Source organism: Barbatula barbatula (genome assembly GCF_947034865.1).
Source record: "Barbatula barbatula genome assembly, chromosome: 3".
Lineage (NCBI taxonomy): Eukaryota > Metazoa > Chordata > Actinopteri > Cypriniformes > Nemacheilidae > Barbatula > Barbatula barbatula.
Window position 1 is genome coordinate 15,928,758 of NC_136764.1, and position 18,701 is coordinate 15,947,458.

At 37.7% G+C, this 18,701-nt stretch overlaps 2 protein-coding genes across 11 annotated transcripts; one reads left to right on the forward strand and one right to left on the reverse strand.

The window, feature by feature from the left end:
- Window positions 1-86: 86 nt before the first annotated feature.
- dipk1aa (divergent protein kinase domain 1Aa) lies at window positions 87-8,046 on the reverse strand. 3 transcript variants are annotated; one of them, XM_079453190.1, is made up of 5 exons: window positions 7,636-8,046; window positions 3,643-3,777; window positions 2,618-2,725; window positions 2,339-2,515; window positions 87-2,007 (listed from the first exon to the last, which is right to left on the reverse strand). In XM_079453190.1, the coding sequence occupies exons 1-5, from the start codon at window positions 7,687-7,689 to the stop codon at window positions 1,195-1,197; spliced, it is 1,287 nt and encodes a 428-aa protein (XP_079309316.1). In that variant the 5' UTR covers window positions 7,690-8,046; the 3' UTR covers window positions 87-1,194. The 3 variants fall into 3 exon arrangements, with proteins under 3 accessions (XP_079309316.1, XP_079309318.1, XP_079309317.1); XM_079453192.1 differs by lacking the exon at window positions 7,636-8,046 and adding an exon at window positions 5,735-5,797 and having other exon boundaries at window positions 94-2,007; XM_079453191.1 differs by lacking the exon at window positions 7,636-8,046 and adding an exon at window positions 5,715-5,787 and having other exon boundaries at window positions 94-2,007.
- Window positions 8,047-9,979: 1,933 nt separating this feature from the next.
- On the forward strand, window positions 9,980-18,583 carry mtf2 (metal response element binding transcription factor 2). 8 transcript variants are annotated; one of them, XM_079452810.1, is made up of 16 exons: window positions 9,980-10,321; window positions 10,853-11,054; window positions 11,774-11,855; window positions 12,209-12,283; window positions 12,702-12,794; window positions 12,926-13,026; window positions 14,184-14,332; window positions 14,782-14,877; window positions 14,971-15,039; window positions 15,393-15,516; window positions 15,607-15,674; window positions 15,756-15,926; window positions 16,055-16,157; window positions 16,256-16,314; window positions 16,380-16,502; window positions 16,596-18,583. In XM_079452810.1, exons 1-16 carry the CDS (start codon window positions 10,317-10,319, stop codon window positions 16,981-16,983), a joined length of 1,908 nt encoding a protein of 635 aa, XP_079308936.1. In that variant the 5' UTR covers window positions 9,980-10,316; the 3' UTR covers window positions 16,984-18,583. The 8 variants fall into 8 exon arrangements, with proteins under 8 accessions (XP_079308936.1, XP_079308937.1, XP_079308939.1 ...); XM_079452811.1 differs by having other exon boundaries at window positions 9,983-10,321; window positions 16,395-16,502; XM_079452813.1 differs by lacking the exon at window positions 12,209-12,283 and having other exon boundaries at window positions 10,034-10,321; window positions 16,395-16,502.
- Window positions 18,584-18,701: the final 118 nt, after the last annotated feature.

Below are 18,701 nucleotides of genomic sequence, written 5' to 3' on the forward strand. Positions count from 1 at the left end.
TCATTGATACAAAAAGCAGGTTTCTTCATGTCAGTAGGGTCTGATAGATAGCACTGGACAATGGCAAACAGTGATACAGACTGGAGGTTATTTGAAACCTTTTTAATGTGCAAAGTCATGCAGTCAAATCTTATAAACATTTGTCAGTTTAACGCTTGAACGGCAGCAATGTGTTACACTTATTGAAGCAAACTGACAATGTACAATCCAAAACATCCCTCTGAAATTTTTTTATATAATAACCACAAACATAAACCTCTTCTATTCATTAGTACATTATGAAATATGCCATATTAATGAACGTGTGCAATCTGTGTCTTCAGAACGTTACAGAAAGTCACTCAAAGTTGAAATGTCTATAATTATCTTTAACACATTACCCACTACTGCATAATTTAAGAAAATGTACAACTTCTTTCAGCTGTTGCCATGTTTAAATTATGCAAAATCAGATTGTAAATTGTAAAAACGGTCCATCTTGGCCTCCTTTGTCAAGACTGGTAAGTCAAAACCAAAATGAAAGTAAATAATGTATCACCAATGCTGATCAATCAAAAGCATCATCAGACATTCTTGTAAACATTTGGGTCCTTATTGTGCGATGGAGACTTGCTCCGTCAATATTTTTCTTATCATTCTTTAATAATGATTGGTCTCTATCAGTTGTATTTTGAGTAATGGGGAATCTTCACACACAAGCATCGATTAGAATGTTGAAACACTCCGTCGACATGCATATCAAGGCATTTGATTCATATGTCCATGGCTCCTTTATGGCTCTTTTTGCTGTGCTCATTAATGACATTACAATACAGAATTTACACAACCACAGTTGGAGAGTGTATTCCTTAGCTTTCTATGTTAACATCCAACAACGGATGCAAAATTATTGTCATCTGCTCCTTCAAAACACTAGAAGGTAAAACAAACATGATCGCTGATCAAAGTGTGGAGACAAAAACACAAATAGAAATGTGAATTTTATGCAAGATTATGTGCCTGAGCAAAATTTGTCACAGGTTTAATGCTATTTCTATTGTGGAAAACAATTTGTGAAGAGTACCAGCACCACTCATTAAACTTATTTAAACACAACAGCATTGCATTTTCCGACCAGATTCCTAATGGTCTAGCCAAGTGCTTTAGACTGGCATTCAGGAAGCTGTATGTTGTCACCAATGTAGCTTATTTTCTTCACGAGTCATTAGTGTGTGAGATTTGTTTCCACAGCAATGTTTTAAGGTTGTTGAGAATGAGCGAGTGTTCCATTTCCATCTGCTCGGCTGAACCCTTGAGGGCCATGCAGGCATATAACTGCTTCTCCAGCTCTTCCTGTAAATGATAGGGAGCTCCTCGTAGGAGGTAATCTTTAAGTGCTCCACAGGCCCTGGCCAAGTTAGGCTGAGCCACCTCGGCTGTGCAACGGTGTTCTGCACGGTCGCATGCAGTCCGACAATCCACGCCGTACACGCAGTCCTCGTCCTCCTCGCAGCGCTGGAGGATCATGGCTTGTTTGAAGGCCTCTTCGGCTACCACGTGTCGTCCGTCTACCAGCCTGAGGTCATGCCGATCATTGTAACCAAAAGAACTAGCTCTCATGTCACACATTAAGAAGCTCCCAAAGGTACCGTGGAAAATGTCTTCTATAAGTTCCAGCAAGCCGATAAAGATTTTAGCCTTACGGGGCCAGGAAGGTGTGAACCACTGGTCCATGCTTCGCTGCATACCCGTAGGGATCCAGAGTTCCATGGGCCACGGGAGGCTGAGTCCATACAGTGGAGCGTAGGGCACATGCTCCACCACGTACAGGTCCCCACAGAAGCCTAAAAGTCTGGGTGTGTGTTCTCGTCCTTGGAGCACCACTGCAAGCAGAACCTCATTGAGCTGCAATAAAGCCCAAGCAGATTTTGCTTCAGGGAGTGAAATATGGCCATCTTTATTGCTGTCTGCGACTGAGAGAATAAGGGTTACCAAACTGGAGAGGTTGGCTTGCTCTCCAACCTTTGCCTATGGGAAAATATGATGGGTGAGCAAAAGATTGATGCTAAAATGCATTACATTATTAATGCATACATTAGTTTAAAACAGGACTAGGCCTTGGTTAAATTATCACAAGATATGTCAGTGCACGTTGTTAAGACACCTCTAACATTTATGTTAGGCTTAAGCCCTGTCAATCGCCCCACGGTTGTGGAAAAATTAAGAGACTGTTTGAAAGACCATCTTCAGGTTTTCTGAATTTACTATTAATAGGTATGGGTTAGGGTAAATTAACTACTGACATTATTTCTCGCAAATTTCTGAAACTAATAACAGAATCTAAGATTAATGTAAATACCTTCAAATGACTGGCAACCATCTCCTTGAACTTCTCTACAGAGGTTCCACGAGTGGGTTTGTCAAACAGTGCTATCTCTTTCTTTGGCTCCAGCTCCTCTCCCAGTTCATAGTGGAGAACGTCACCTAGCTGGCACTTAATAACACCATCCTGGTCACCCCAGCTGCTTGTATACACCTGAGATACCATGCAAAGCAGCAAAAGGAAGGTGACGTCAAGATGACAATAAAATAGATGTTAAGGGTCTATGGTGAAAGTGTTAATGTGATGAAGCCATACTTGATTGTTTGGCTTGGTGGAGAGACACCTTCGAAAGTACAGTGAGCTTTCTTCACACAGGCTGCTACAGGCAGAGCCATCAATAATACCTTTAGTGTATTTGTCACACTGTTGGAAAGGGATGAACCATTGCAATGAGTATTAAACTGACTTCTAACCAATTGGGTGGAAGTAAAGGCATGCTTACACCAAGGTCGATAAACATATTACTTGGGATAGTTTTCTGAGCGTTTGTTTCCCGCTGATCAATGTTTAAACAGACAGCCAATCAAAATCTAATTGTATTTAAAGGGGTCAGGTTTAAAATAAACATACGATTTTCAACCATTGATGTGGACTCCAATACAGTTCTTGTTATATGTATCTCTACAGTTAACGTTCTTGGTGAGAACAGGCCTTAAGAGTTTAAAAGAAACACACAGATGTGTATTGGTTTCTTCTGGTCAAATACAGAAGAAACACCATCACCACAACACCAACAGGCGGAGCTGTGGAGTTTTTGTTCTGATTCATAGAAAAAAAAAGTTGAGTGTTGAAACTACATTGAATATTTTTTAGAGGATTTACATTTCCATTTATTTACATAACCATTATTTAAGAATGTCTAATTCTTTGATCCACATGAAAACAACATGAGGATAGGTAAAAAATTACGGAACTTCGGTTTATAAAGTTTATAAAATGTTAAAAATATTATATAAGTAGTCATGTCACAGAAATGAATTAATGTAAATTGATAGTTCACCCAAAAATGAAAATTCTGTCATCACTCAATCACCCTCTTGTCATTTCAAACCTGTTTGACTTTGGTTCTTCTGCAGTACACAAAAGAACATATTTTGAAGAATGTTGTTAACTGGCCCCCATTCACTTGCATTGGTTTTGTGTCCATAATAGTGAATTGGAGCCAGTGCTGTTCGGTCGCCAACTTTCTTCAAAATATCTTCTTTTGCATCCTGTGGAAGAAAGAATTTTATATTTCTGGGTGAAATATCACTTTAATAGACACAAAGATGTGTACTCACAATGATGCTCTTGCATTCACGTCCTCTGCATAGCCCAGTGTAAGTGGAATACTGCACGTAAACAACCCAACTGCCAACAAACACCACAAGCCACATGAGGAAGAGATATTTCACTCGAATGTAAGACAGCCGAGCCTGGGGATAGAATAAGCATGTGTAAAACATCAGCCCAGGAAAATATTTACAAATATTTGCGCTTACTATTCTGTCAAATTTCAAAATAGAAAAAACATCAATACAGCACATGCCCACCATAAAATAATCATCAGTCAGCTAACCACATAATTGCTAACCAGTGCCAGCCAATGGGTCATGAAATGAAACCAGCCACCACAACCTGATGGCATATCCCTAAAGGCCATTAATTATCTGACAGATTACCTCATTTTAATGCAGCCATTTTGATGGAAACCAAGAGGAAGATTCTGTCGCAAAAGCAGAACTACAGACTGTTATGCAACTGTTGTGAATGTTAAGTCCACACTAGAGGCTTAGTAACTACTAGCTAAGTTGTAACTATTCTGTATGTTATTCGGTTGCACCATTTGGTCTTAAGGCAGAACCTAGCCAGTAGTTTATAACCTCTCAATAAAGTAATGTGTTTAGTCGCATAATATGACGTTTACCTTTAATAGTCCAATAGCAGCCTTTAAATTTGTGAGAAAAAGTTGTGTTGAAATGCTGTGAATTTCAAAACATTCTTAATTTAAACTTAATAACGGTGAAAAAGTATTAAATAGAATACTACCTATCATGAATAACATATTTTACATAAGATTAATTAACAAAAGCTGATTTAAAACAATACAGCCTAATTAACGCAATAATAAATGACATGCAATATGGGTGATTTCATTTTACTGCCAACCGAAAATGAAATAATAGATGATTTTATTTGGACATGCAGATATACACGCAGGTAGATATCAAAAACTAAATGTCATCACATAATGTTCTCTATTTTAAAAGGTAAGTGACTGTAAATGTCAGCATTATCTTGTGTCTAGATCATTGAAGAATGTCGAGAGCATATTCAGATAGTTATGTCAGTATGTTGAATGGTGCTACTAAGGTGTAACTTATGCACCGCTGGTGCAACCGGCCCCTGGAGAACCAGTCAAACACAAACATTCCTTTCAAAATGCTACGTGACTTTCTTCCAAACCTTTCTGGAATAAGAAAAGAAGTGCTAAAATCCCATCTTATATTTATTATAGTTGTATATAAACTAAAACAGAACAAGGTTAGGAAACGGCCAAGAAACACATTGTCAGAGACTAAACTAAAGACTAAACTCCTTCCTGCCAAATCTCTCAATTCTGTGTGTTATGAAGCAGACTAAGGTCATTGAGGATAAACAGGGTTGTGCCGGTCTAATTATAGAGGAATAAATCTATGACCAGCCCAAACCTCCAGATTACTATGAATAAAGTTTCCTCCAAGCAAGCCCTGTAAACTCCTAAAGGACTGCTGCTTGCATATATTACTGGCTTTTGATACAGCTTTATTAACTGCTTTGGCTTCCAAACATCCTCAGCCTTGTATGATTATCTCAGCAGAAGTTATTCAGACAATTCAATGTATCCTTGCGTCTGCTTCCAAAAATCAATCTGACATCCCTATTCAGAGCCAATCTAGACACAGTGCTAAGGAGTACACCTTATTTAAAACAAATGCTTCGATTACCAAACTTGCAACAGATTTGTCTTTTTAATCGATGGCATCATTTAAACTGGTTGTCTCTGTGGTGCACACATTTGCAAAACAAATGGGTATAAAAGTCGAGTACAGTGGGCTGAAGTTTAATCGCTTTGTTTCTGTGCATTTTTATTAAATAAAAACTGACCTTAAACGTTCCTATCGCATGCTTTTGGTCATATTGTGCAATATTTAAAAGTACACTTTATTCCAAAAAACACAATGCTTGTCTCTTAAACTGTATTCATTAATTTGGAAAACAGCCAATGCTGACACAATTAGATCTGACTGCAAAAAACTATAACTTGTCACTAATAATATAGCAATAAATAGTAAATATCAATAGATTTGGAAAATAATAACATTTACAATACCATTATAAAGTAAATCTGACCTGGAGGCTCCACAACCCAGTCAAAAACAGTAACTGATGGTAGTGTTTCAGGAGTCTACACTCACAATTAAGTGCAAACTTGCAGTCACTTCTGTTTCCTTCCCAAAACGGAACGCCCACTTTTCAAGATCAAACTGCTTCTGCCCTACATTTTACTTTTTGAACATTCTACATCACTGCCTACATTACAGAGGTATGTGTTTCAGATGTGGTTTCATATTGAATTGAAGTCTCTGATGACTAACTTTAGAATACGAGAATACACTACAATTTTTTTAAACTAGACATCATACACTTGCAGACTTTTTGAAAGTTTCAGATAGAAACACACTAACTGACCAAGTGTGCAGACAGAAGTCCAGACTAAAAAGCTGAGCAAACGTCTTTTAGTCATTTTAGCCTGAAGGAATTTTTCTTATTTGCTTAAGGAACAACTGCCGTGGTTGTGAGACGTGCAAGATCAAGCCTCAGTCCTTTATCAACAAATCGACAGTCCATCATTTATTTGTTGCATGGCTCCCTGACACTAGATGAATCTGACACCACATGCTTCCCATTCTTGCACAATGTGCCAAGTCATGAAGCATTCTGCTGAAACAGCCTGGTTCTTTCTAGACTAGTGTAAGCATTCCCGCTTGGAAGCACCGGGTCAGACACTGTCAGTACTGAGCTTGAGTCAACTCATCATGTTGCTTATCACTTGTGATGTGATTCACTCAACTACACGCAACTTTATTTTCACCTTTTTGATACAACTGTGGTGTGTGGCTGCCAAGTATCACGAGTTACGAGAAACATCTTTTCACATCGATGCAAGAAAAGAACATCACAGCTGTAGAGGAAAAACTTGATCACTTACAACTAAACTGCAACAACTGGAACTTAAATGAAGTACATATATTTCAGAGCAACATTTGTATAGTCCAGATGATGAAGACAAAAAGACCAAACCCTGGAGGTGTGTCCAAGAGAAAAAAACTTCCTCCTTATCGAACTGAAAAAGGCGTGCACATGTTTAAGAATCCTGAAAAACGAATTATTGGTAAATACTGAAAACACCATCTGCAGACAACAAGTCTTGACTGGAGGAGAGTGTACAAGAACGTATTGTCTTTATTACCTTATTATACTGTGTCTAATAGCATTATGTCAAACTTGTTGTTTATATTTAGTCCTTAATTGCATGTCTCAGACATTATTTTGCTATACTGTTCACATACTAGTGAACGTGACATTCCAGGAATTCTTCAGATAATGTGCCTTAGATCATGTGAACTAATTATTTTTACATTTAAATTGACATTATTTCACTTTGTACACTCCGGCTTTACCTATGAACCATAAAGAATGAATCTCAACCTGTAAAATACTGAAACGGTGCACTGTTTGTTGTCTGGCTGGAAGCTTTGCATCTCTTTTAAGCTCTTAGACATGTTGTGGAGTTTTGCGGCTGCCATGGCACCACAGACCCAGTTGTAATTTACCCAGAATGGGGGATTATTCTCACGCAGAGCTGGATAAAGAGCTCATGGCAACCACAGTGTCCATTCGAACAAAAAACAAATCCTTGCACAAACAGAAGCAAAATACTAAAGCATTCATGTCTCTTCTTTATGATACGTTTTAAAAGTGCAGTGGCCACTTAAATTGATGTTGATAATGATCAGCATGCACACAGGATAACATTTAAAGCGAACTGCATTAGTGAAGCGCATTCGTGTTTATGTCAATGCCGTTTCCAGCGCAACCGCATCGCGTCTTTAACCATTATAAACCAGAATACAACATTTGTGTATATTGATCCCACTGAACTATAGTTTCCCCTGAGACTGACTGAAACCATGCAGGCGCGTATATTAACGAAGACCGTGAACCATATTAATTCGCGAAATAATCATTACCTGAAAGTGATAAGTCTTTAACATCCAGGCCCGTGAAAACAGACCCCTCGCCATTGCAGAAATGGATCATCTCAGAGATCTGAAGGTTATCTAGAGCGGACTGTCTTCATATGCCAAAGAAAATGAAATATCGTCCAGCGAACTTTGAGAGGATCGGCTCGTCCTATGCATTACGTGTCAGCGCTCACGGTCCAAATACATCGTAGACTTCGCCGGGACTGGTATGTGTATACATTGGTCGGGAATTACTGTTATTCGAGTCGTCTTGGTTGACATCCAGCGGCTAGCACTTTCAAGTGCAGCTGTTTTAAAAGCAGCGAGACAGCAGCATGTCAAGGGCGCAGGCGTATCGATTACCGTGCCGCGACTACATGTAGTGCCTTCTTCATGAAGCTGTGCGTCATGTTCACTGGCGCCATCTATTGAACAATACGCACAACTGTAGAAATATTTAAGATATTTTAAAATGCAACGACATCCGTAACAAAAAACAGCAATATACGACAAATAAAATATAATCCGTCTCTGTTATATTGATGCGATATTTTGCTTGGTTGCTGTTGCACTGCGCATTAAATTTGATATGCAAATATTATTCTTTACAAATTCTTTGTAAAGCTATAAAGTATTTACATGTATTTTTATATAGGCTCGTTTGCTTGACTTATTTTCCATGTCTTTTTTTACATTTTATCATTTTATTGTACAATGCCTAATGTTAGTTCTGTTTTTATTTTAATTTTCAAATACATATCAGATTGTTTTAACTAAAGGCTAAAATACACATATACAAAATTAATTTTGCTCAGATTTGCCCAGATTTTCAGTCTAGACTAGGTCTTTGCCAGTCTGCCGATTTGATCAGTGAGTGTGTTTCTATCTGAAATTTTCAGTCTGCAAGTGTATGATAAAAAAGCTGTTCAGATTGTAAAGGTCTTGTAGTGTATTCCAGCCATGAAGTTAACAAATTTGTAAAAGTGTTGTAAAATGGCAAACAACACTTTTTAAAGGAGCACACAGTAGGGATGTTGAGTCTATTACATCACAGGTTGGTTGGGGTCAAAGGTCTCGAACAGAACATTTCACAGGACTACAATACATGTCTGGGCTCAGACTTTAAAAGCAAAGTCTGTAAGCTCCCATAAATGACACTGCAAACTATTTCAAAAGGCTTGGAAGAAACCCATTTTAAAAACATTTTTGCTTCTTCTCATCAGAAATCTTGGATTTATGACATGCGATTGTTTGTATTGCTTGCATAATGGATTCCTGCAACCCTACTGCATAAATGTAATGCATTTACCTGTATATTATAACTTGTAAGGCAAACATCACAATAATTTGGTGCTGATGTTGTATAGTATGTATTTGCTTATAATAACATTTGTTTATGACATGTGTTCAAAAGGTAGAATTTTTTTACTTCTTCCCTCTGTGAATTTTATAAAAACTGTTTTGCAATTCAAGTCCAAGGAACCCTGTGCTTTTTATTTTGTATATCTATGTTATCAATCATAAATGCAAAGACTGTGCCCACATATTTGCAAAAGCTTTTCAAATAAGCATACATTTTCATCTGAGTGCCAAAAATATGTAAAAGCTGTTGATCATCACACACATGCTAGAAAGTATCATATGACATATCATTTGGGTGCGTCATATGTGTGTCACAAATGCATACACATATCGGACACACCCTTACTTGGTATTAGCACCTATTGTATTATTGCTCCTGCATGACACATCGCTTTCTTACTCACTGAACTCTCTGTAAGTTGCTTTGGATAAAAACGTCTGCTAAATAACTAAATGTAAATGTTATTAGACCCACATACTATCGGACTTAGTAAGTATCGACACTGTAAATTGTCTTTATTACCACTTGACCTTTTACTTGTACATTATTGTTACCTGCACTGCATCACACTGTGCAAGTTTTCATTGCTAATTGTTATTTCACACAGGTTCTCTTTATATCTATAAATAACTTTTTCTTATTGTGAATTGTATATGTTTAGTACGTCTATTGCATATTTTGTATTGTCTTTGTAATCTATTATTTGTTGCCTTATCCACGTTTTTCACAATCGTTTAATTGTACAAAAGTAACTTACATAAAAAATAAAGATCTTTAATTACGAAATCCCTGCCAGCTACTGACAATAATGTCATAGATGAATAAACTAACGTTAAATAAAAAAATCTATTTTCAGTTAGCGTCTACAAATATGATTTCCTTATGTAGCCAATGAATAATTTAACGTCCCAAATCAATAAAAAAAGAGTAGTTTTACATAAACAACGTGTTCTGACTGTGTAAAATGTGTCATTATGGTAAGGCGGAAGTGTGATGGGAGGGAGAAAAGTGTAAAGTGACGGTGTGAGTGAAGTAAACATCCTCCCACTAACGCTTTTTCAAATTTGTGAGGGAAAGTGAGTCCGTGCGGAGCGCGAGCGCTTCCCACAATGCACTCGCCGCTCAGCGGGAAACAAATATGGCGAGAGCAAGCGAGCCAAATCAACCGTTTATCACAAAGTAAAAGTACTACATGCTTTTGAATTATCCCTTCATAGAAATAGCACATCGGTTCAACGCGTTTATCGGGAACGCAGCTCCCGTTTCTCGTTCAAGTCGCAGTTATTCGTGTTTGTGAGACATTGTAACCCGGGAAAGTGACCGAATGAGGTAAGAGAGGCAGACAGGAATCAACATATCACTGTAAGAAGGGGGTGTATGGGGGTGATTTCATTGTATCAGTTGCCGGTATGGAAAAATGATAAGAATCGTGCGTTTTCTGAATCCGGTAACACGCATCCTTTAACTTTGTCTTTAAATTGATGGCGCATTGTTTTGAATGAGAAAACCTGTTAGCGCTGTCCAGCTATGCTGCTAACAAAAGAGGCTTTTTGCGTTCCCTGTCATTCTGTATGGGGGCTTCTTCACTGACTGATCAGTACAGAGTGCTATCTGTCCAGAAGATAAACACACTCGAATAGTGCATGAGAAATAACCCTCAAACCTCTCTTTTAATAATGGTTCAGCACGTATTGTCTATTTAAGCGCGCGCGCATGCATATATTTAGCAATTTCTAGTTGTAACATGGCTCGTTCCACTTTTTCCTGACGGTAATCAGTGCAACCAAAAGTTGTTTTTTGGTGGAAAAAAAGATAATTGGTGATTGTGTTTCTCATGAGCTGTGTTTGCTTGTATGACAGAGACTCAGGAGGTGCAGAGAACCTGGGCGCCCATCAAAAGACACCTCCAAATCGGCAACACAAGTCACCGGTGCCCTCATCACAGTTTCCTCTGAAAGATGGGCTGACCGACACGACCAAGCTCGCCTGCAAGTTTGAGGAAGGGCAGGACGTCCTAGCTCGATGGTCTGATGGACTCTTTTACCTGGGAACTGTTGAAAAGGTAACATGTCCTGGTGTAGCACCAAATGACCCACCGTATTCAATAATACAACACATTGCCCCAATGAATAACATACAGAAAAAGTGTTTATTTTCTTTAAAAAAATGTGTTTACACGCACATCCTTGGCCATCCTAAGATGACTTTGCCCCAGGCTAATATGTATAATATCTATACCAGTTGTTGTGTGTTCATTCGTCTGCTATGGTTAAGCACTGGTATACTATAATGGCTTAATAAAAAAAGACGTTACTGTAAAGTATTACTAAATTTTTATTTTGCTTCTCCACACTGTATCTCTGTTGCCTCTATCCAAGCTTGGTTTGTCATGAATTATATTAATACAACTAGTTAAAAAAGACGAGTGGCGATTGCAGCATAGATCAGGTGGTCTACAGGCACCCTAGTGTTTAACAATATGCAATTTTTAAGTGCCAGAATCATCTATAACTCTTTAACAATTATGTTAATTGTGGTGGTGGTGGTTCTGGAGCTTTGCCCAACTTATACAAAATTCTATTTGACTTTCCCTTGAAAGCCATTGGTCATTAATAATGACCAATAGGAAATAAAATGTTGATTTATTATTGTGACAAATATTTCAACAACCAATTAGAATACAATGTTTCAGAATATTCTAAGGAAAACAAGTTTTAAGCAAACAAGTTTTTAAACGCAAGTAATCTGAACTGCTCTTGATTTGATTTATGCTTTCCACAGATAGATAAACAAAAGCATCGGTGCTTTGTGATCTTTGAAGATCAGTCTAAGTCCTGGGTTCTGTGGAAGGACATTCAGACAGGTAAATGCAAATAGTTGCATCAGTTGTGATTGTCACTGCTATTTGTCTTCTAGCCTTCATGGCATCTTTAAAGTGGAATTCTTGAAAGATTTGTTGTTTGGTTTATGGACTCTTATGTCCGCACCTTCTGCTGACTTTAAATCTAACACTGGTCTACTTTACTATACATTAGTTCCTCTTATAATCCTTTCTTTCTGCTGAAAACTTTGAAAGAGGACGGGTCAGTTTTTTATTAGGGTTCACTCATTTCCTCTATGATGTATGAGTTGTGGTTTTGCTGTTTGCCGCCTTTTGGTTTCTATTCCCTATCTCTTTTATTCAGCCTGAGTTATCTCTTAATTTGTCCCTGACAGTTGACAGACCACACAGTCTCCAAGCTTACACAAACTGTAAGTTCCACATCGAGCCAGGAGACGAGAATAGGGAAGGTACCTATGGAATCTGTCTGTGTGTTTCTTGGTAACAGTTCAACAAAGGGAATCTGTACATAAGCCAGTATAGTATTGTACTATATTTATAACATTATGAAATTGGTTGGTTTTAGCTACAGTTTAGTTTAAGAATTAAGACAAGTGGTAGTTGCAATCATATTGTATTTAACTGGGGTGTACATGTACACAAAAATTCATGATGGTTGTCACTAATGCACATCTTCTCCTTTGACCTTCAGGGGCTTCTATGCACGGGTCATAATTGCACCGTTTTCATTGATCAGGGATTATATTGAAAAAATATCTGGAGCTTTGCCCAACTTATACAAAATTCTATTTGACTTTCCCTTGAAAGCCACTGCAAACACCACACTTGTTTATTTGTTTATCTGTTTGTTCCCTCTCTCTATTCTAGGGGACAGTGGAGAGGAGATGCTCTGCTCAATATGCCAGAATGAAAGCTCTGAGCCTCCCAATGAAATAGTCATCTGTGACAAATGTGGGCAAGGTAGTATGAACAGTACGCTCATTCGTTTAGCTTGTAAATCGAACAAAGAACATGTGCTTGTTAATTAAGTTAGAGATATAATATCAGAGATCGTGTTGCGAATTCCACTGCTGACAATAGCTGTTCTGCAGGATACCATCAGATGTGCCATGCTCCTATAATCGACTCAAGTGTCATTGCATCTGATGACAAATGGCTCTGCAGGCAGTGCGTGTTTGCCACAACAGCAAAGGTTTGTTGGTTCCACATTCACTCCCGCTATAATGTGTATAGATAGGGATATATTAGATGGGGAAATTCAGCAGCCGGTTTATGACTATGACTTCACTTTTGCAGTGCTTTCAATATGCAAACAGAATGCTGCAAATGTTTAGACATATTAGATACTCCCACAGAACTGTGTTGTTTTCACAAATTAAATGACATGAAGGAGAGCACTAAGCTACATGTCTTTAAAAGCTGATTCCAGTAGCAGTTGTGACTGAAACAAAATATTTGGACTGCAGTACTTGGAAAACCACACCGTAAAAAAGTCAACTTAAAATAATAAGGCAACCTATCACTAGCGCACTATTGAGTTAACTTAAACGATATCGAAGTCCACCCAATTTAGAACATTATGTTTAAGCCAATAGTTGTCACAACATAGTCATGTTTCCCTAATGAACAACAAAAACAAAAAAATTGTGTTGGCTGAAATTAAATAGAGAATATAGATTGGTTATTTCAATATAAACTTTCTTTTCTTTTGTACGTCTTTTCTGCCTTAAACAGACCAAAACTTGGATCAAATAACTGTTTTAACAGTTTGTGTTGAGTGCATTTATACCGGTTTTAGCATGGTGTCATGCACATACAGCTCAACATTGAACACATAAACCTCAACTCTGGCAACAATCAAAAACCATCATTCATTAAAAAAACTCTAAACTCAACAGATAACTAACAGTAACAACAGTATTTAAGTATAAATTAAGCCAGCAAGAACTAAAACAAATCTTTAAAAAAAAACTTATAAGAAACACATACTTGAACATGCTTGGGAACTTTAATACTCTTGCAATGATGTTTGTTCAGTACACACTGTTTTGTAAGGTAGGAAAGCTTTTTGGGACATTTTGGTCAAAATCTTGAGAATCTAAGCCCAGTCAACAAAATAATCTTTGTTAGAAACATGTTTAGGCTAATTTTGTTTAGTATATGTAAAACAATAATTTGACTCCTTTAACTAAAACGTCTATGATCAAGTTACTTATTTATCTTTTGCAAGTTGGATTTTTTACAGTGATGAGAAAAAAAGAGTTTTTGTTATTAAGTGACTCTGTTTGAGTCCAGGCCAGAGCCATGGTTATCTATTGTAAATTGTTGTTTTTTCTGTTGAAATCATAGAGAGGAGGTGCACTGAAAAAGGGCCCCAATGCAAAAGCCCTACAGGAAATGAAGCAATCTCTGCCATACGCCCTAGAAGATTTAGTGTGGGACCAGGGCCACAAAACCAACGTCCAGCAATGCTACTGCTACTGTGGAGGACCTGGAGAGTGAGTGAAAAATTGAAAAGTACAACAGTTATGCAAACTAATGTGTTTTAACATTTTTTTATTTAATTAAAGAAATAGTTCACCTTCACAATGAAAATTCTGTCATCATTTACTCACCCGGATGACATTTTAAACCTGTGTGTTTTTCTTTCTTCATGAAGAAGATATTTTGAAAAAAACGGCTTGTCCCCATTGACTTCTTTTGTATGGACACAAAACCAATGGCCAACATTTGTCAAAATATATTTTTTGTGTTCTGTGGAAAAAAGCAAGTCATAAAGATTTGAAATGACAAAAGGAGTTAATAATGACAGAACTTTCATTTTGAAGGTGAACTATTTCTTTAAGTTGTGTTTTGGATGAACACGATATTCAATCAACTCTAGCGTTTAATCATTAATTGCATACTATTGCCATCAGAAGTCTGATGCTTATCGTTTCTCCTTTAGTTGGTATCTGAAAATGCTGCAGTGTAATAAGTGTAAACAGTGGTTCCATGAAGCCTGCATCCAGTGTTTTCAGAAGCCAATGCTCTATGGAGACAGGTGGAGTACTGTTATCAAACCACCTACTCCAAATTCAAAATTGTTGTTGTGCCTTGTGAGTGCAGTCTATTTTGTGTCTGTTATTCTTTTCAGGTTCTATATATTTATTTGTTCAGTTTGTAATAGTGGACCAGAGTACCTCAAACGTCTGCCTCTGAGATGGTGAGTTTAAGCCCGTTTCACCAGCTGAACCCATTATTTGGTCCGATCCAAAGATTCTCCTCCAGTTTTCTGTTCACATTGGGCTTCTTTCCCTGTTTAGTAGTTCATGTTAAGTTGTACATGTAATAGTGTGAGTATCAATGTGTGAGGAGATGTTTACCTTTGTAACTACTCTGCAAGCGTGGTCATCAATTTCACTGTGTTGTCAAAGCATTTGTACTTTCGGAAATGCATTGCAAGAAATGTGCAGAATGTGAGTTTTCCACTCTGGTATGCGTTAGAAAATATTATATTTTAGTCAAATATTTAAGATGTAAATTAAAAAGAGTCGTTTCTGTGTGTCTTTTTTACAGGGTAGATGTTGCACACCTGAGCCTCTATAACCTTAGTGTAATTCATAAAAAGAAATATTTTGACTCCGATCTGGAACTGATGGCTTACATCAATGATAAATGGGACAGGCTACAGATTGGCGAGGTATGAATCTCTTCTTTGGATTTTCAAATTGCTCTAATAGATCTACTTATGTTAATGTCACTCTGGATCATTTATTTTTTGTTCAACCAGCTTGCAGACACCCCGAGAGCTGAGAGATATGAATGCATTCTGGAAGCACTTAACAGCAACCTCAACATGTAGGTTCATATATATTTATTCGTCATTGGAGATGTTGTAAACATCTCTGATTAACATATAGAAAATGAAATGGTTTCAAGGTTCATGTCAGGGAAGGAGATAAAGAAGAAGAAGCACCTGTTTGGATTACGGATTCGTTTCCCACCGGCCCCCCAGAGCTCCGAGCTCCCATCAGACCGAGAGCAGGAAAAAGCCTCTCATGAGATTAAGATCAAAGGCAGGAAGGCTACTAAACCCTCTCATTTATCCAGGTCAGTCATAACTAATTATGTCCCAATGGTTCTACCATACAATGGGACTACTAGATGATAATGCGTTTTCAGTGCTTCAAATGAAGGTCTTTATTTGGCTTTGTTAATATCTGTGTAATTGTTTTCAGCACTGTCACTAACGGAGTGGTAAGGAAAGGAAAGAGGAAACCTCGCACACACTCCTTAGAGACACTGGCCAAATTGAGAAGATCAAGTGAAATTTTGGCACAGGTAAAATAGTGAGATGTTATGTTCTTCAAAAAAGTTTTTAAATACTTTCGTTGGTGTGGATATTTATAATTAATTGTTTAAACTTTTAATAAATCAAGAATGATATGAAGCTTCCAACTGTAGACAGCAACTCACTGGACCTGATGGCTTCAAAAAGGTAAAACTGAGATCAACACAATTCATTTTTGTGGTGTTTGAAATAAAGCTACATTTTAAGTGCAGATTTGTTTTCTTCAGTGCCAAAAGAGAAAAATCTTTGCCTTCGTCAAGTACCTCAGATGTTGAATCCATTGGTGCAACCAGCACCAGTGAAACTACCTCAACAACCATCTCAAGGCAGTCCAGGTATTGTTCCATCATCAAATGGTTACATTGCATGTTTGTGCTTTTTATGGATACAAATTATAAATACAGTGTCTTTCCCCGTTCACTCCTCAGCTTGGGCAGTCCGAGTGGACCACGCACTGGTTGCCTCTGGCCCACTGTAACGCAGCCTCCGATTAAGAGACGGAGGGGACGGCCAAGGCGGGCACTGCAGCCCCCCAATCCTGAGATCCCCCCACCATCCAACCGACCCGAGCTACAACCCAGCAACGATGTCCCTGAAACAAGCCCAGTCCCCTCATGCTTTTATGGCGGCATGGACATTATGCAGGACCTGGACCCCAATACTCAACTCAGCCACCTCAAGAGCTCAATCACCACTTACTTTGGAGCTGCCGGTCGCCTGGCATGTGGAGAGAAGTACCGTGTACTGGCCCGCCGCGTCACTAATGACGGCAAAGTACAGTACTTGGTGGAATGGGAGGGGGTCACTGCCTCGTGAGCTTATTACGGGTGTGGTTACATACTGTTTACCTTGGGTGAAGGCTGGGCTTCAGTAATGTACTTTCATTTGTGACATATGTAAGTCAGATGGAGGAAAGAGCAGTGATTCTGTTACAGAATGTACGTGGTTGCCTCAAGACTGCTGCAGAGATGGAGACAAGATAGTCGACTTTGTATTGTTCAAATGGATTTGATGGACACATTGAAAAGTTTCAGGTTCAAGACATAATCATTGCTATGTGAACATAACCTGAGTCTTTGCTTTTTGCCTCTGATGTGCAGGTGCCTTAAGTGTTGTGAAACAGATACTATATATGCTGCTGGAGACTTAAGGATTTATTTTTCCTTATTTAGTCTAATGTTATCTAATTTCTTCAAATTGCCAAGGACAGAGAGAGCTAATGTCAGTAAGACAGTACTTTTATTTACATTTCAATTCATTGCACATACGCTATACATCCAGTATTGTCTCATCTCAGTTTAAATGACCTAGTGTATAAAATTTGTTTATGAAAAAAGACTGACATGAAAAATGGTTAACTGTTCTCCTGCTACAATGTGTAAAAGCATAAATACGGCATTAACATCGTCATAAGGTATTAGACATTTGTACATTTTTAAGGTTGGCTAATTTAAAGAGGTTTCTTTGGTTTGCCATTTTGGATTTCTTTTCCTTAAGGTAAATATTTAGTGGATATTTTATGACAAAGTGCACCAGCATTAGTTCCCCCCCCCCTTTGTTCAGAGCCAGTTTTAGTTCTGCAGATCAACAGAATTTTAAAGCAGATATGTATTTTTTGTTATACTATGCAAGTAATTCAACAAGACTGTGTTTTGCATATTCAGCTTCATCTTAATAAGAAAACGGCAGCAATATTTTTGTTACAATTGACTCAGGCTTTTTTAAATGTGGTGCTATTTATTGCCTTCAGAGAACAGTGTACACTATCAAACTGTCCATTCACAAGAGCACTCAGGATGATTTACAACTTCAATGTATAATTTGATAATTTTCAATACAATATTGATACAAAATGGGTCATGAAAGAACTTGCACGAGGTTTTCAATTCTGAGCTGTGTATTTCCAAACATTTATACAATTCTTTATTTTAGTTATACTTATACTCTCAAGTTCAATCGAGGTGACAAGCTATTTATGTTTGTATTTTGACCTGAGAATTCCCTGTACTTAATAACATTAACAATTTGCAACGGTTGAAGGCAGCTTTGGTTAAAGGAAAGTTTTGGACTTCGACATTATTACCTCCTCATTTTGATAAAATTAATTATTATAAATATTAAGCTCTTGGTATGTTATGCATATGAAACTTTTTTTCAGTTGGTGAACAAGTGTTAGTAAAGCTTGCTTTGTATTTTCCTGGCATTGAGCAGGCACCTTTAGCCAAAGAATAAAGATCTCAACTCTTATTGGTGTAACTGTCTCTTTATGCAACTCCTCAAATTTCTCCAGGAAAAATGTTTGTTTACAGAGTCAGTTCTATAATGCTTGGCTCCAGCCCTTGTCATTTATTTCTTATGGCATAGTGGAGAGGCTGCCAGCCCGAATGTAAACTGTATAACTTCAAATTAAACACCTGATGCCAATAAATGTGGTACGTTTTGCAATATATAAATAGAAAATATTATTTGGGTATAATATAAGCCAAAATGTAAAAGAAAATACTGTGTTTGATCATTCGCGGTTTGTTTCCCGG

What these genes read in the sequence shown, in the direction of transcription:
- dipk1aa (XM_079453190.1), bottom strand. Translation starts at nt 7,689, where the DNA reads ATGGCGAGGGGTCTGTTTTCACGGGCCTGGATGTTAAAGACTTATCAC. An exon ending in TAAAGACTTATCACTTTCAG is followed by an intron (nt 3,778 to 7,635) that starts GTAATGATTATT and finishes TTCTATCCCCAG; the next exon opens with GCTCGGCTGTCTTACATTCG. An exon ending in TGGTTGCCAGTCATTTGAAG is followed by an intron (nt 2,008 to 2,338) that starts GTATTTACATTA and finishes ATTTTCCCATAG; the next exon opens with GCAAAGGTTGGAGAGCAAGC.
- mtf2 (XM_079452807.1), top strand. An exon ending in ACAGGCTACAGATTGGCGAG is followed by an intron (nt 15,517 to 15,606) that starts GTATGAATCTCT and finishes TTGTTCAACCAG; the next exon opens with CTTGCAGACACCCCGAGAGC. An exon ending in CAAGTGAAATTTTGGCACAG is followed by an intron (nt 16,158 to 16,255) that starts GTAAAATAGTGA and finishes TAATAAATCAAG; the next exon opens with AATGATATGAAGCTTCCAAC.